Source organism: Centruroides sculpturatus, unplaced genomic scaffold, assembly GCF_000671375.1.
Source record: "Centruroides sculpturatus isolate CEXI.00-Female unplaced genomic scaffold, Cexi_2.0 scaffold198, whole genome shotgun sequence".
Classification (NCBI taxonomy): Eukaryota; Metazoa; Arthropoda; class Arachnida; order Scorpiones; family Buthidae; genus Centruroides; species Centruroides sculpturatus.
The window spans coordinates 271,408-291,435 of NW_019384454.1; the positions used below are offsets into that span (position 1 = coordinate 271,408).

The following is a 20,028-nucleotide window of genomic DNA, read 5'->3' on the forward strand; positions in this document are numbered from 1 at the left end:
GCAAGAAACTACTAATTTGAAGTGGAGAGCATATATTTTAAATTATATAAATAAAAAATGTGATTAAAAATTGCAGCCCGGCATTGTGACGATGTCACAATAAATAATTGCTCGTTATGATTTTTAATTTACAGTTTTGTGGAGAAATGTTTTTAAAATTAGAATCGTTTTTAAATATAAACATAAATTTAAATTCGAGGCTATTATTTAATTTTAAAATATTGAATATGAATATTCATTAAATGAATTAATAAATAAATTTTGAATAATATAAATCAAAATTTGAGTCAGAATAAAATTAAGCTTTTATAATCAATAGCTTTAACTTGTATTTAATCAATAAATTCTGAAAATATCTATTAATAACACAGTTTACTACATTTCGATTTAAATAATAAAAATATTTATTTATTTATTTATCATACATTTAATCGGAACTGTCAATGGAAAATAGATTTCCACGCTCAAATAACAATAATTTACCCCAAAATACAATAAAATACAGTTTAAAATATTCACATAGATTAAATGCATTCGTTTTCACAAATATTGCATTATTATTATTCTTATATTAATATACTATTGTTTTTTTATTTTTCCGACTGTTATATATAACAGAGGAAAGTATGACAATCGGTCAAAAAATGACCCCCCAAGACTTTTACATTTTTGGACTCAGAGGACCTTGAAACGTCGAAAAATGAAAAAAATTCGTGGTTTTTTTTGTGTGTGTATGTGGATGTTAGTGTTTGGGGGTGCACGATTTCGTTCACACGCATTTGAAGCTTCTGTTTCTTGTCGAAAACTTCTGAAATTATGCAGAAAGGTTTGTGTATTAGGGGACTGATGCTGTTAAATTTTGGTGGTTAAAGTTCATATATATATATATAAATTGCAAATGCTAATATATATAGGCCTATATATAATATATATATAGGCCTATATATAAAACTCATCTATACCTCAAAATTAATTAAGCTTTTTTCCATTTGATAATAATTAATAATATAAAAATTTTTTAAAAATAAAAACGCGTAACAGATGATCCCGCAAACAATTTTTAACCTGTGCGGGGAAAGTTACGCAACTTGTTGCTGGANCCCTGAACTTAATTAATGAAGAGTTTACTCATTATTATCATTTACAATTATTTATAAAATTCATCACTATTCTCAAAATTAACCTTTTTTGTATTTTAAGTAATAAATATAAATAACATGAATGCTATTTTTATATCAAAAATCGTAACAGATGTTTCGACACACAATTTTATTTATAATGATTAATAATAGAAAAGTAATTTTTTCAACAAAATCTCATATCATCTGGGAGATATACGTAACTTGTTGCTGGATTTTTATTTATTTATTTATTTATTTGCGAAATTTTATTCCATGTGCCACAGAGTATCACATGAGGCTATACTATTGTTTGAGTAAAAATATATTAAATATATCGTATATTTCGTCTTATAAGACACAATATACGATATATTTATATTGTATTTGACACATCCCAGTTTTCACGTCGATTTTTTTAGGAAGAAAAATATTCTTCGTATTATAAAACGCACTTGGCTTATGGGGCGCATCCTAATTTTTGGATAAATTTTAGCTCCAAAAATAGTCTTATAAGACAAAAAAATACGGTAGAATTAATTTTTGTAACCATTTCAGCAAACACTTAAAATATTCAAACTAACGAAAAATTATTATAATGTTCAATACTTTTAATTAAATATTTGAAATATATTAATAAAGACTATTTTTATACTATNATAGAATATTATAGAATATATAGAATATTTATTTTATATGAAACGGAGATGCGATAAATTTGTTGATAGTTTCTATTATATCACAGTTTACTAAATTCGTGACAGAGAATTCACTGAATTTAGTTGTACGATAAAAATAGCTTTAAGTTAGATATTAACAAAAAGTTGCGAGTAAAATGATTCCGTTTAAATAAATAACAAGCTAAAAGAAATCGAAATTACTTTGAAGTTTCGAATTACTGTTCATAACTCAAATTTAACAAGTCTATTCTTCACTTCTCGTAGGTTTTTTCTTTGTTTTCTATTCTATTTCACGCCTTGTTTTCATTTTATTATTACTCTAAACTCAAAAAACTTTCATATTTATATATAATGGTAATTAATATTACTTATCGATATATTTTTAAAATAGTATTAGGAATGAAATATTACATCACCGTGTTCATCAGGCAGAGAGATAAACAATTAAAGTGCCAATTTGAAATTATTACGTAATGTTTTGTTGTCACTGCCAAGTAATCTGTAAAATAAACTTAAGCCCTTTACGAAGCGAATAAACAAAATCTATTTTTTTTCATATTCATAAAACGAAAAAGAACGAGTTTTTTAAACACCAATCTAAAGAGCAGCTTCATTTCTAATTTTTATACAGCTTCGCGAATTATTAAATTCAATATACGAAATTATTGACTGAGAAAAAGAAAAGCTTCTCTGTATTACGATTATTTTGAGATCTATCGATGCATGTTTTATTGATAGATCAGGCCTCTACACTATTTCATATCCGATTCGTGATAAATATTTTGAATAGAAACCATAAACTGCGTAGATAATTTTGAAAATAGATCACGAAACCGATACGAATTCCATAATTCTTTTACTCGGTTTGACATCATCATATAAATTCTTGGTAAAACATGAAAATTTTCATACGGCAAAGTTACACGCAAACCAACAAAAGTACTTATTTAAAACGTGTTATAACACTTTTTTCATTTNGAAAATTATATCTTAGTCAATATTTCGAATATTTATAATTAGAAAGTATCACATATCAAACTTTATGTGTTTTTAGCAAAAATTATTACTGTTATTATTAGTCGAACAAATTTCGTGTAATGTTAACATTAGACAAAGTAATGTATTAGTTAAGTATTAAATATAAAAACTTGGTTAAGTATATAAACTTGGTTAATTACAACACTAAATAACTTTTTTCAGAATTTAGGCAATTTTTTTAGTAAGTGAAATTCAATTTAAAACTAAAGAATATATAAATAAACTTTTAATATGCGTGATGAGAAACAATGTAATGATTGTGATTATGCCATATTTTAACAAAAAAATTGTCAATATTTTTTTAAAGATGATATTTGATCGACAAATAATTATAAAATAAATTATGCACGTATATACGCACACAGGTAAAGAAATATATATATATATGTAAATTTAATATTCTATCATATATATATATTTCAGATAAATTTTTACGCAGTAATTTCTATCATATTTTATAAGCGAGAACTATGATACATCTTTAGTTCTGTAGGAAACATTTTTTCCCATTTTGAAAAAAAAATCCAATGTTTTTCTAGATCAATAACTTTTTCTTAAAGGAAAAATCTTTCTTTCATACTTATCAATATTTATCGATTATTCTATATATAAAGTTAATCTATAATAAACGGCTTTTAATGGATTTTTAATCATAAAATTGGAAGCTTAAATACTAGAGTGACATACGTTAATATGCAATAATAACACAATATAAATTAATAATAAATTTTCGGAGGAAAAAAATTTCAAATATAGTGTTAACACTCTTAGACGTCATTATTTTAATATAAATATTTTTTAGATTAAATAATTTTACTCTTAAACGCAATACTTTTAAATTATCTTGTTTAAAACATTTTTTAAAACCAACGTTTTAATCTTTAAAATTATAATTAAACCAACAAAAGTACTTATTTAAAACGTGTTATAACACGTTTTAAATAAGTACTTTTGTTGGTTTAATTATAATTTTAAAGATTAAAACGTTGGTTTTAAAAAATGTTTTAAACAAGATAATTTAAAAGTATTGCGTTTAAGAGTAAAATTATTTAATCTAAAAAATATTTATATTAAAATAATGACGTCTAAGAGTGTTAACACTATATTTGAAATTTTTTTCCTCCGAAAATTTATTATTAATTTATATTGTGTTATTATTGCATATTAACGTATGTCACTCTAGTATTTAAGCTTCCAATTTTATGATTAAAAATCCATTAAAAGCCGTTTATTATAGATTAACTTTATATATAGAATAATCGATAAATATTGATAAGTATGAAAGAAAGATTTTTCCTTTAAGAAAAAGTTATTGATCTAGAAAAACATTGGATTTTTTTTTCAAAATGGGAAAAAATGTTTCCTACAGAACTAAAGATGTATCATAGTTCTCGCTTATAAAATATGATAGAAATTACTGCGTAAAAATTTATCTGAAATATATATATATGATAGAATATTAAATTTACATATATATATATATTTCTTTACCTGTGTGCGTATATACGTGCATAATTTATTTTATAATTATTTGTCGATCAAATATCATCTTTAAAAAAATATTGACAATTTTTTTGTTAAAATATGGCATAATCACAATCATTACATTGTTTCTCATCACGCATATTAAAAGTTTATTTATATATTCTTTAGTTTTAAATTGAATTTCACTTACTAAAAAAATTGCCTAAATTCTGAAAAAAGTTATTTAGTGTTGTAATTAACCAAGTTTATATACTTAACCAAGTTTATATACTTAACCAAGTTTTTATACTTAATACTTAACTAATACATTACTTTGTCTAATGTTAATATTACACGAAATTTGTTCGACTAATAATAACAGTAATAATTTTTGCTAAAAACACATAAAGTTTGATATGTGATACTTTCTAATTATAAATATTCGAAATATTGACTAAGATATAATTTTCTAAAACTTATTTTAAAAAACACCATTTTTTGCTTTATTTGATCTAATGATTAATTAGAGCGAAATGACAGCGGTGATGATTTTTTTATATAAAATAAATTATTACAGTTATTAAAAGTTTTTGTTATTTTTATAGAAAAATAAATTATCATTTTTTTTTCCTAAAAAATATTAAGATAGATCAATCAACATTTAACGGCATTCTTTTCAATGTTTATACAAGAGAAAAAAGGAAGGAAACAATGGTTGACAAGCACAATGGTACCTTAATGTGAAAATATCCTTGAATATTACAACAGGGCCAACTGTAAACGAGATCATTTGTTTAAATAGAATTTAGGTTGTACAGTACCTCTACGCATTTTTTAAAGTGCGACAATGCCTATTAGTTAAATTGAATATATTTGATTTTTTATCAGAAAATTTATTTTATTTAAAAATTTAATTTAAAAGGCTGACTGAATAACATTCGTTATAATATTTGGTATATTGCCTTTCATCATTTACAAAACTTTTAAGTTCTATTTGAATAACTATATTTTTAGAAATTATTATATAAATAATAATTTAATATTTAGTATTATACTTCTATAAACTAAGAAAATAGTTTTAGGTAAAAATTAAAATTCAATTACAAGAAATTTTACATAAATTAAATCGTAAAGAATGTAAATAATATACAAATCATCAAATAAAATGCAAAATCGCGTATTTAAATTCGAAGTGAATGTGATAAATAACTTTAAAATAAAAATTTTAATTGTCACTAGAAATTAGTTTTTACTGAGAATAAAAATTAGGGATAAATTCCAATAATAATTACTATTTTTAATTATTAACTATTTTAATATAAACTCGAAATAAACTTTTAATATTAATTTTACGTAAAAATATAGAATTGTCTTAATTATATTTTAAGATATAATTATGAAATAAATTGTCAAGGATATAAAGTTAATTTATGAAATATAATTACTAAATATAAGTTTCTATATATCCTTTCATTATACACGCACGTGCTTTAAATATAGGCTTTCTGATAGTTTTTGTTAAAAAATATGGTAAAAGCCATAAAATAAATTGCAATTTTATGGCAAGCAAGTATCTGAATGACTCATTGGAAAGTCGAAAATGTCTCCACCTGATTCGATCAATATTGTACAGAACAAAATCTGAAAATACACTAAATATAATTTTTGGGATCGAGTCTTTAATTAATATATCATTTTTTTTGTTACAAGGGAAAACTCAAAATGTTTTTGGAATAAATGTTAAAATTCATAAAAATAAACAATTTTATATCAATGAAACTAAAACACTTTCCTTAAAATAATCCCTATCGAACCTAATGTATAATTTAGTAAGTATTGACTGGTGATAGCGATATTGAGACTGTAATAAAGATTTTTGCTACATTTTTTTTCAAACACTCTTCCAATTAAGAAATTTAACATTAAATAAATATTAATAAAATTAACAGCTTTAGTTATTTCAGTTAATTTTATTTTTTCTTAAATTTATATCTCGTAGTCTTAATAATTTTAGTGAATTAGTGAATCTCCAGGTACAAAATATTGTTTACAAATTTTAACAAAATATTTAAATTTAATATAATTTCTATATTTATATTTTTACGAGAGTTGTTTCGTCATTTCTTTTTAATTATTTTTTAAATTCCTGTTTTGTAATTTAAAACAGTCACTAATATTTAACAAATATCTCTTAACGTATTTACGAGAGTTTTGAGCTGCTTTTGTTGTATTCTGATGTAAAATTACTTTAAAGATATATTATTTTAGTAAAATTAGCAAATAATTTGGCTAAATAATTTATCAATTTTTTTAAATATTCCATATTTTAGGTATATTTGATTTCCTTCTAATTTTAATAATTTAATTAATTCGTTCATTTCGATACAAATAATACGAAGNATAAAGTTAATTTATGAAATATAATTACTAAATATAAGTTTCTATATATCCTTTCATTATACACGCACGTGCTTTAAATATAGGCTTTCTGATAGTTTTTGTTAAAAAATATGGTAAAAGCCATAAAATAAATTGCAATTTTATGGCAAGCAAGTATCTGAATGACTCATTGGAAAGTCGAAAATGTCTCCACCTGATTCGATCAATATTGTACAGAACAAAATCTGAAAATACACTAAATATAATTTTTGGGATCGAGTCTTTAATTAATATATCATTTTTTTTGTTACAAGGGAAAACTCAAAATGTTTTTGGAATAAATGTTAAAATTCATAAAAATAAACAATTTTATATCAATGAAACTAAAACACTTTCCTTAAAATAATCCCTATCGAACCTAATGTATAATTTAGTAAGTATTGACTGGTGATAGCGATATTGAGACTGTAATAAAGATTTTTGCTACATTTTTTTTCAAACACTCTTCCAATTAAGAAATTTAACATTAAATAAATATTAATAAAATTAACAGCTTTAGTTATTTCAGTTAATTTTATTTTTTCTTAAATTTATATCTCGTAGTCTTAATAATTTTAGTGAATTAGTGAATCTCCAGGTACAAAATATTGTTTACAAATTTTAACAAAATATTTAAATTTAATATAATTTCTATATTTATATTTTTACGAGAGTTGTTTCGTCATTTCTTTTTAATTATTTTTTAAATTCCTGTTTTGTAATTTAAAACAGTCACTAATATTTAACAAATATCTCTTAACGTATTTACGAGAGTTTTGAGCTGCTTTTGTTGTATTCTGATGTAAAATTACTTTAAAGATATATTATTTTAGTAAAATTAGCAAATAATTTGGCTAAATAATTTATCAATTTTTTTAAATATTCCATATTTTAGGTATATTTGATTTCCTTCTAATTTTAATAATTTAATTAATTCGTTCATTTCGATACAAATAATACGAAGCATTTTGTTCAACATAAATATTATGTGTTATGACACTTGGCTAAATATTTATAATAATAATAACCTGTTAAAATAAAAATAGCATTATGTTTTAACTTTAGCGTTTTTATTTTTCTCAATAATACTAATATTTAAAGATAAGAAGATGAAAGATAAGAAAAAAGTGCACAAGAAACTGATGGAACACTATTCCTTAAATATTTTTGCAATCAACAAAAAATCAGCAGAGAATTTAAAAAAATATATGCTGTTTCTTTACCTCTAGAAAGCTTCGTTTGTGTGTCCTTTCTTCAGTGATTAGCAAAAACTTTGTTTCTTTTATACGAAAAGAACAGCTTCTTTGTTCTATTGTATACGCGAAGAAATGTTTGGATTTTATAATAGAACTGAACTTTTCAGGTTTAAATATGTCTTAACAAGAAAATAAATGAATTCCAAAGCATCGAATCTAAAAATAAGATTAATTCAATTTTTTCCTCGAGATTATATATTATTTATATTCATTTACTCTAACAAAAGCATTTATTCATATTAAACAATTAGAGAAACAAAGCAATTTATTTATTAATTTACGCTAATTTATTGGAATGAAGTTCGTACTAAAATATTTAAAAATCGATAATTTTTACAAGATAGTATTATTCCTTCAAGAAGAGTTTAAAAATAAATACAGTATAAACGACTTTATTACAAACATATCTTCAAGAACCACTTTTAAATTTGTTTAGAAGTAACTGATATGACAAGCTAAAATTAAACACATATTTTTTAAAATTTTAATGAAAGATAACGACTTCCTCGATGACAAAACGGCAGTTTATGTTACAATTTATTAATGTAATGATTACTCCAAATGGTCTATTAAAAATATATTTATATTTAAATTTTAAAGTAGAACAAAAATGGGTTGTCAAAATATTACAACTATAAAAAATTCACACGGAGAAAACAACACTTTTATTTATTAGAAACTCTTTAACGTTATAGATTTTTAATAGTATTTATTATTAAAGTACTGATACCAATTTGCAATCTATATAATAAAAAAAGTCTCTTTTTATCTTAAAGGTACAGAGCATATAAATAGAATATCTCTTCTCAAATCTGACGTAACCAGCAAAGTAACTATTTGTAGAATTTTAGGTAATATTATGTTTAACGAAAGTGAAGGACAGTGGATTAGTGTAACCAATGTTAAAAATACAAATACAAAGTGAAAACGTTAAGTAAATCTTCGGCACTAAAAGGGCAATAAAATTATTTGATATTTTACACGCGAAAGATATATTAAAACACGATAGATATTCTGTTGTTGTTGTCGAGATAGATATTCTATTAAAAAGTTAAAATAATAATTGAATAAAAAATCATAATTTAACTAAAACATTTTAACATTAATTATCTTTCACGTTTTTAACATTAATATTAATGTTAGAATTATTATTAAATATTTAAAATTATAATGAAAAAGTTACTTTCGAATATTCTTATCGTTCTCTTAAGGACATTTGCAATTAAGCTTTCAAATTTGCAATTCATTTTCATCATAACTTTCGATTAAGAAGGCAAACATTATACCTAGAAATTCAAAAATACTCATGAATGAAAAATATAATTGTCTTCCTTTATAATAAAGTGTTCAATGGAATAGGTGCTGTAGCTAAGGGAAACTACAAGGTGGCTAAGCTCCTAAAACATATAATATTCTCCAGCTTAGTCAACAATGCCTGTACACAGTACGCTTTCCCTTCGTCACGTAAACTTAGGGCACTGTTACTTTTTTTACACCAGGCTGTAACTAACAGGGCTGGCAGGAAAAGAGAGAAATACCTATCATTCGTCACAACCTCGTTCTCTTTGTGTCGTATTCACGTCTTAATTTTTTATTGCGCGTTCAACCCTTGTTCCTCGCATTATAAGATAATGTAAATCTATTTTTAACGGATTAAATTAATAATATTCGTCCCTAACAGACTTGAAAAAGTACGAAAATTAAAGTAATAAAATAGCTAAAATAAATCTTACCGGGCCGATTTATATGTCTATACAATTTTATCAGTTTGCCCCTCATTTGTTAATCTAGCCTCCCCGCGATGACTTATTCCTGGCTATGGAACCGAATGGAATTAATTTCAGAATCCATCGGAAAAGAAATATAATTATTCATTACTAAAAAATAATGCAATAAATAAAATTTCTTATATTTTTTCTCTCTCCGTCTTCTTTAGGCTATTTTAATTAATAAGATCGGAAAATCTTAAAACTTCTACCATTTTGAACTGTATTAAAACGAATGATTTTCAAGTGTTAAAAATATCAAATATGACTGCTATCTTTTGTTTAGACTTTATAAACAAGCGGAAAAGGAAATTAATTTTCTTTCCTTAGCTTTAAAACAAATTAAGATCTATAAATAAAACATATTTTCTTTCTGTTCGTATAAAGAAGAATGTTTGAGAAATTATAAAATACGAAATATTTAAAGGTAAAAATGACGGATGAAATAAGTATTATGTTTAGACAAAAGGAGCGTATCACTAAAACGACTGGGCGTATTCATATGACAGTGAAATATCTAAGTTCGTTTATTAACGAGTTTCCGTTTATGGAAAAATGTAAAACGAAATTTAACAAAAAAATAACAAAATTTGGCGTCCAATGCCACGCATGGCGCCACCTGTTAGAAGAAAACCGAAAACGCCCTTCACTTTATAAAATTATCAACGAAACTTTGAATTTACTAGGCTTTGAAACGAATTTACCACCGCGAATAAGAGACAGACGGATATATTATTTCCGAACAATTTAGAAATGAGTTTCTTATAAATCGATATTTTCGTGTTAATAAAAAGCTACGAATCTCGCAACACCTTTTGTTTAACAATAATACGATATGAGTACGGTATTACGCATCTTTGAAACTAAGTCTCACTTTTCTTACAATGATGTTTTTATTTTTAGCACACAAAATATATTTAAAATATCTCAGCTATTAGAAATTCCGTATAAATAAACTTAATTAAAACATTTTGAGTTTATATTATTTTTACAAATATATAATTTTGTATTACTTCAAAAGTCTTACTCATCTCAATTATAGTTTTTTAAAGCTGAAATACTTATAAACTTTTTAAATATTTAATAATGGGCTATTTTCGTCCTTACAAATAAATCAATTTAGATATTGCCATTTTAAAAATTATAATAAACTAGTTATATCTATGCTTAGGATTACTGTAGTAAAGAAATATGATGATTATTGATCATTGTAAAGAACACTGTATTTGTATTTTAAATTGAAGTTACTGATATTGTAAAAGGTTATAATACAATATATTTATGGAATATAATTTTATACTAATTTTTAAAATTTTAATGATTAAAATAGACAGAATTATTGTATCTTTCCAATAAATCATACAGGCAATTTTAAAAAATAAGAGAAAAATTAAACTTATATTTTAGAATTATTTGTATTTAATTTTGTTTATTGAAACTGATAAACTTATTCATTTCTTTCAACTTAAATACACTTTTTAACATTGACTGGACTGCAATTTTTTAATTTAATTTTTCTTTATATCATTAATATAATTAATTATAAGCAAAAATCTTGATATCTATGACTTTTTGCTTATTGCTAAACAAGGGCTTTTTATTGTTAAATACAGATAAGAATTTGCTTCGCGTTACAGTTAATTTGTTTTTCTTTATTTAATGAAAGCAAGTATTTACAAAATTATGCTAATTTTTTCAATTTTAAAATTAAAGAAATACACGCTTCTACGCGAAGTGATGACGATTAAAATACACACGGACTTTAAAAACAAGTTTGTGCATCAAAGTGAAAAATATTTAAAGCACAGAATTAAAAAAGTGCCCAAGAGACTTTATACATTATTATGTAGAGATTATCCTCTAATAAATCGAGCTTATATTGTTTCGCAAAGGAACGCGCCCTTGGCTGCTGTTCCCAAAATATTGGATAGAAACCCGAGTCGTACGACCTTGCACGACTCCTATGGATGTAATAGTTCCAAATGAGCGGGAAGAACACTTTCTCTTGTTAAATAGGGCGGAGAAAAACCAAATAGCGTGTATATCGTCGACAAACAAGCGATAGAAAGATCGAAGTTAAGTAAATCATGTTTGAAAACAATAGTTTAAAACTTAGAGATTTGTATAGTACAAATTATAGTTCGGTTTATCGTGTTTCATTTTAAATTATATATATAAAAAAGACTTGGTAATAAAACACCCTTTCATACATAGATGATAAATCATCAAATTATCTAGAAACGATAGCTTAAAACACGTTGATTTTGATATTTCGCCAAGAAGAACGGTAAAGGCTCGAATGAAGAGTTAATTATTAGGAGCAACGCCACATAAGTGGTAAGACGTGTCAGAAAAAGATTGATATGGAAATGATATTAAATATATTTATCTTAATATTTTAACGATACCTTAAATTAATATCGATCGCAGTTACGGTGAATAAATTTATATAAATTAAAATTTTAACTTATTACAATGTAATTAATATAGCGACAGAAATAATTTAAATATATATTTTCATTTAACTGTATATACAGTATATGGCCCACAGAATTAACAAATAGTTCATATTATCTCATTAATAAATAAAAGATTTAATTAATGATATTGTGGAAAGAATAAGTATCGTAACTTTTGTTTGTTTTATTGTATTATTCTTGTACTTTATTTTTGATTCGGGTTTGTTCAACGGAGGGAGACATTAATTGTCGATTTGCGTTGACGTTGACGTTGACGTTGACGTTGTATAAGAAAAATAAATAAAATTATAGATTATAATTATTTATTTTAGAAAGCGAATATTGTTATTTTTATATTAGAAATAAAGATGAATAAATCAAATTATATATGTAAAAGTTTAGGATTTATACGAGCCGACAATATAACAATACGGTAAAAGCGATTCCACCAAATTTTAATTAAATTTATAATCAACGCTTAAATGCATTATTTAGCGTTGTATAAATGCTTACAAACATTAATATTTCCATTAAAATTCCTATTCCTTACTTTATAAGTAAAAATAACGAAGAAAGTTATTAATCCAAACTATAAGTTTCGGTCGCTATCTGATAAAAGTATGCAATTTCGTCGAATACATTTAATTAATATATAATAGTTTCGTATAATAATTTCGCGTACATTTAACTAGAAGCCGAAACATTCCTGTTTTCTATTATTAACTATCTTATATCGAGAATATAGATAACAATGAATATAAGATAGTACTAGTGGTTACTATTTTCTCTTATTGCACAAAAAATATTTTATATTCTTATGTTTTTTAGTTATGAACATAAATATTCGTGTAATTTATTTTTGAAGCATATATTTACGCTAAGTAAGTTATATAGCCTACGTGTTGCATATTTTTTGTAAATAAACATATATTTAAGTATGTAGAAACAATCTGATAAACGAAATCATGCATAATAAAAGGACTTAAATTATGTAATAAATAAATAACTATAAGTTGCAATAAATATTTAAAGTTGATACGCGATACATCGCAACTGCAACGACTCGATATTCTTGAATAGGAAATAAAGGCCTAACTATTAGGCTAAAACCTGTACCTATTTAGAATAAACTAGGTCTGTATTCGAAGGAACAGAAAGGCGGAAAAAAAAACTAAAACAGTTTGTTTGTTAGATGCACAATATAAACAGGAGGTTGCTACAAATATCGTATTTATGACGTCATCCGACCTTGGTTGTCATGTGCCAAAGTGATCACATGATTTCACTTAAATTTATTTTCCTAATTTCTGTAAAGCATAATTATCTGTAAATGTAAAAGCTATTTCTACACGAAAATATAACTATGCGAATTCGAAGTTTAATTTAAATTACTTGCGACTTATAATAGTAAGTAATTGGAAACTTGGTTTTGATATAATTTTTACATTCAGTAAAGAAATATTTCAAATAACTGTGTTTATTCGAGTAATATGCAAGAAACTGCGACTAAAATAACCTATAATATTTGATGTTATATCTCGATCAATGTTTTGTAGACCGAAGATCTGTCGATTTATTGTCGCATACATTAAAATAAACATCACGCGATACAAAAAAAGGGTCACAAAAATTTAAATATTGTAGTGATAAAGGGTGTAAAAAATTCGACGATAACCTCACGTGAATATTAGTTAAAATTCGCGCTCGTTCAGAGTATGAAAAATATTCGTTTTTATATAATATAAATTTTAACTATTTTAATGAGTCAATGTAAGAACTCCACTTCCGAAACTAAGTCATTGTGATTCTTTAAATAGATACAGAGCAACTTCAAAAGTGAAAACTGTTGAAGTAGTCTGGCAGAGCTCAATCTATCCCTAAAACAGTTGGATGAACACAAAAGCAGATGAGATCGCTGCCAAGATTCGTCAGACAATAGGAAATGCAGTCTCATGTATGTCCCTTTGCAACAGTTTAGTTGTAAGATTGAAAAATAACTCGCTTCCTCGCGATTATTTTTCGATATTCTAGCTTATCTATCAAAACACAGTTCACTGGCCAATCTACAGATAATATATTCTCAGTTAATAAACATTTCTAAATATAGTTTACGTCCTCCGGTTAATTAAACAAAAATCTTCCGATACGAACTTTTTTCGATTTTAACGGTATTTCGAAAAACTTCTCAGCCGCTATACTTTACAACATAATGGATGTTGCATTTGAAGGAGACATAAAACAAACATCGTGATTAAATGGCAGAATATTTTAAAAAATAAGATATATTTGCGATAATATTTTTATTAAATTTTTTTTTCTGAAAGCATTGGTAACGATCAAAACCTAAAATGTAGCTATAGAAAATGATCACATCAAATTCGTAAATTCGTTTCGACTAGGAAATGGCGGATAAAAATAAAAATTTTAATTTAAATATTTTCCCCTCGTTTTCATTTAAGTTTTTCAGTTAAATTATAATTCTAAATATATTTAAAATTTATAAAAACTTTTTAAAAATTCTGTTTAAATTTTTATTTTATTAAAAAAATAATTGAAATTAAATGATATGGACTGTAATACTTTGCATTTTATTCTGTTTATAAATAATTTCAACGAAAAAATTTTAAAACATTAATTATTACAATATTGTTTAAAACTATAATATTCCTAATAGTTAATGTTTTATATTGTTTTTATTAATAATATAATTAAAAGCAAAGATATTTTTTATTATGAAGTTAAGCTTAATCCTTTTAAAGAGGTGGACTAACGAGCGTGAACGTGACGATGGCAACAGATTTGCAACAGGTATCTAACTGAATCATACACCTCTATTGGCATACTTAGAAATAATTTAGTCTAAGGGAATGCATTAAACAATAGGTTTCTGATCTCGGATGTAACATTTCGTAATGGAAACTTTAAGCGTTCCAAACAATGGCACAAATAACCGAGCCAAACGGTTTCGACTTTGGCAAGTCTAAAAATTTCTTTAGAGTACGAAGATAATTTTTAAGAAGAAAAATGATTATTTACTCACCGATTCCTGGCGTTATAACGTTTAGGATGCAAAGGAAAACGGATAGAGAAACGGGCATGAGGGGGATAGCTTTCCTGAAAAAGCCATGCCGTTCCCTGACCGTCACAATCTCATACTTCGACATGGGTTTATCGCAATGGTCTACAACTGGCACAGCAGAAACAACTGTCCTAATGATGGTCGATTTTGACGTCGTCTGTTTCTCTCGTTCGTTCCTAGATCCGACTGGTTGCTCCCCTGCAGTCGCCGACTGATTTGGATTGGTTCCATTCTCCGTTTTTTTCACTGCATCTTCTTTATCTGGTTTGTTATCGAGAGTTGACTGAATCAGCTTCTCTTCTTTTGAAGCGAAATCGCTGGCTCGACACTCGCTCTTCTGTTCCTTGTCTTTAGATACCGACATGACGAACACTGGATGCGTTCGCTGGCTCGTAACTTCCGACATTTGGGTCGCAAAGTCACGTGGTAAGGTGGCGCTACCGCCTCTAAACGAAAACATTCCCGCGTCAATTCAAATCTTCATCGACCACGAGTTTCCGAAGGTTCACATATAATGCGTTTTTTAAACATGTTTCTGCTAAATTACATAATAGAACGTAGTTAAATATCAGTATACGACCTTAGAATTATCAAAATTTTAAATTATACAAGAAATATATATATATATATATAAACAAATTGAACACTGAAAACCCTTATGTTTTCCAGCAACATTACTGCACTTGCCAAAAGTTAGTTTTATGTAGATTTACAGTCACGTTTTTCCTTGGATTGTTCTTTTTTTGAAAAAATTAATTTCAATGGGCCTGTAACATGTTCTTTGATAACCCACATATGCCTCAACACTTTTGTCATATCCCAACTGCAACAGCAACAATGCCTCAAATCAATCACTTTCATGCAATGGAGCACTTTCAGATATTGGATATTTCATACAACAGTTTATATGATATTTATTGAAAACAGAGTGATTAGTAATGCATTTTCTACCACCTGGCTACCCTAGTCTATGGATCTTAATCCATTTGGTTGTGGAACACTTAAAAGATATGATTTATTAAGGACATGCTGCAAATTTGGCAACCTTGAAAATTGATATCACACCATGTGAGAAGCATTTCACAGAGAATTAATTGTGGTCAATTGTTGGATAGTCGCTCTCTTCTCTTCTCTCTGTTCATTGTGTTCAGATTTTACACTTTTAGAATAGGGATCACATTTAGCAGTATCCCTTGTATCATTAAGATCTCTGTATAGTAAGAGTATGTTGTATAAGTAAAGTTTGTAGCATCAGTGCCAAAAGTGTTTATATGGTCATTTTTTATACTAATTTTTTAATCAAAATGTGATATTTTAGAACATGCAAAAGATTATCAGATTTAATTGCATTTGGACTACTAAATAAATCTCTAGCAGGCATGGAATAGGAATACTTTAATTACAATCATCCAGTATATATTGTAGAACTGCCCCATAGAATGAGGTCTGTGGGATTACACAAAAAACAGACAAGTTGGCTTGACAGATATACTGGACTTTTGATTCTTGCCCGTTGACAAAATCACAATATATACATAGAACACAAACTATCACACAATTGACAATTTTCAATGCACAACTAATAACAATATAATACGTCACATGTTTTCACTTCCCTTTTCTTTCCTCCTCTCCTTTCAGGGGGTTCACGGCACATGACAAAAATCGAAAGGTACATAACACAAATAAAAATAAACCTACTCATGACACTTTTTCTACCACATACAAACAATGAAAAAGAAACNTGTAGGTATGAAGTTTTTCTTCATAAACCTGTAATACGCATCTATACAGTGTATAATTTTGAAGTGTTGCTACTTCGAATTTGATAATTCTCTAATTTCTGAAATATATTTAGCATTTTTCTGAGGTGATCTTATAATTAATATCTTATCTAGAAATATTTTATTGCTTTAATGTTGATTTTTATATTAAGCCGTTGAATTCGAATTTTTTAAAAATCATTTACTGTAGAAACGCGAGTTATATTCATTTCATTATAAAGTTTATTATATTTGTTATGTTTAATATATTTATATTGTTTTGTTCAATTATATTAATAAATATTAATATATAAGTTATATAATATACAGTATTATTATTAAAATACAAAGTATAATGTAGACTATTATTTATCTGTAGGCCTATATAATAAATTATATTTGCCTTACTTATAAACTTTTAAAAAATATGAAAAATTTATTCAAATAACATTTTAAATGTAAAAAATTCATAGCTAAGCATTTTCTATTCTGATGTGACGAAGTAGCTTTAATTTTTTTATTTTTATTTTAAAAGACTTTCTTTAACTGAAATTCTGACACGTATATTTTTAGAGATATTCGCTTATGTCAAAAATATTCGTCTTAAGATACTAAATCAGCATTTTGTTTTGCTACTTATATTTTAAAAAAATTAAATAAAATAATAATAAATAACTCTTACTTAAAAGAATCTATGTACTATATGTTGTAATAAAGTAATTATTTAATTTTAAATGATTTTCAATGAAAAGTATGCTTTCTTACTACCTTGCTAAGCATTTTTATATTTGATTCGATACGTATCTGTGGTATTGGCATATTTAATGCGTTATATCAGTTTTTATAACCAAAGTTTATTTACACAGTTTAATTTCACTAATGAAATAATTAGGCTATATTTGAACGTATTAACAATCTATATCTAGCTGTAAGAATTTGAATAGGCGGAAAAATATTTATAATAGTAAGGATAGAAAATATTAATATAGTGATTATTGTTGCACTCCGAGTTAAATATTAATCTTTAAATTTGTGAAGCGTTAAAAACTACTGCTATAATAAATAAAAATATCGTTTTAGTTGTAATGATTTTTTAAAATATGAATAACTTTAAAATTTAGATTTATTAATATTGATGTCGGATTTTAATAATCGAAGAGTAACAAATAAAAAATTGTTATTCATTTGACATTAGTTGATACATAAATTTGAAATTTTAAATATCGTATAGCATACACTATTTAATACTTTCCTTCACCAAAAGTTTTATAATTTTTTTTTTGTTTTCATTGATTGCTAAATTAGAAGATAAATATCGCGTGAAAGGTGTGCAAGTTTCCCTTTATTACCAATTTTCATTTAATTGTCTTTTAAACTACGACCACGCAAATCTCTCGTTAATTCCTTCAAAGTTTTTTCCCCCCTAAACAGATTGAATAAATTTATACAAATTATATATTCAAAACTTTGTAATAACTTATAAAAATGATTGATTTCTCTGATACTTTTAAAATTTGTTGTAGTATTATAATGAACTATTAAATAATTTTTATATTAAAACTAACTATTTAAAAATTATTTTATTATATCCTTAGAACTAAAAACAATAAATTTATTTAATTAACCTTATTATTTTAAGAAAATCTTTCCGCATTAAGAGGGGCTTTTTCCCATAACCAATATGAGATTGGCCAAACCAGCAATGGGGATGAAGAACTGGGCCAACAAGACGACTGCCTTTAAAAAAATCTGCCATCTAATTAACTCTCTTGTAAATTAATTCTTCAAATTACAAATATGAAATAATTTTTTTTAACAACGGCTTATCATACAGGCTACAGTACTGTATATCAATTTTTATTTTTCGAAATTTCTTTATAATTTACATAAATAAGATGAACCAGATAAAAAACTTGAACGATATCTGTTTTTTTACGCCAAAACATTTTTGATTAGTTGTTCAAGAACTACCTTTGTTATAAGCAATAAAAATTTTTTGTAAGAGCATTTTTGAATTTAGCAAACCATATCAATCTGTGACAGTTTGCGGAAGTGTTCCAAATTCGGACTACCAAAATATAAATGGAATTTTATGAAAAAAGAAAGAAAACAGGACAAATTATAGGATAATTTGATTTACTTAAACGTCTTTATGTATTGAGGAATGAAAATGTTTATTTGCAAAAATCGCAAGTGTACATTCATCTGCCTCTGCTCCCAAACACTCTACCAGGACACACTGTACACATTTCACCCACAGTTCACCACGGCAGTCCAACGATTACTTCCTGTCACAAAGCACATAGACAGTATCAATTTTAGTGCGAAAACCTCATCGTCAGCTAGCTTATGACATTTAATAAAAAAATACAAACTTTTATCAAATGTAATACGCATCTATACATTGTATAATTTTGAAGTGTTGCTACTTCGAATTTGATAATTCTCTAATTTCTGAAATATATTTAGCATTTTTCTGAGGTGATCTTATAATTAATATCTTATCTAGAAATATTTTATTGCTTTAATGTTGATTTTTATATTAAGCCGTTGAATTCGAATTTTTTAAAAATCATTTACTGTAGAAACGCGAGTTATATTCATTTCATTATAAAGTTTATTATATTTGTTATGTTTAATATATTTATATTGTTTTGTTCAATTATATTAATAAATATTAATATATAAGTTATATAATATACAGTATTATTATTAAAATACAAAGTATAATGTAGACTATTATTTATCTGTAGGCCTATATAATAAATTATATTTGCCTTACTTATAAACTTTTAAAAAATATGAAAAATTTATTCAAATAACATTTTAAATGTAAAAAATTCATAGCTAAGCATTTTCTAGTCTGATGTGACGAAGTAGCTTTAATTTTTTTATTTTTATTTTAAAAGACTTTCTTTAACTGAAATTCTGACACGTATATTTTTAGAGATATTCGCTTATGTCAAAAATATTCGTCTTAAGATACT

At 25.4% G+C, this 20,028-nt stretch overlaps 1 protein-coding gene across 1 annotated transcript in view; it reads right to left on the minus strand.

Annotated features, from left to right (window-relative positions):
• LOC111620633 (protein stum homolog) overlaps positions 1–15,670 on the minus strand; it is an 86,968-nt gene extending 71,298 nt beyond the window's left edge. Inside the window, exon 1 of the mRNA XM_023362600.1 lies at positions 15,240–15,670. Coding sequence (XP_023218368.1) covers positions 15,240–15,642 — 403 coding nt within the window. The 5' untranslated portion in view covers positions 15,643–15,670. The remainder of the gene's footprint in view (positions 1–15,239) is intronic.
• Between the last annotated feature and the right edge of the window lie 4,358 nt (positions 15,671–20,028).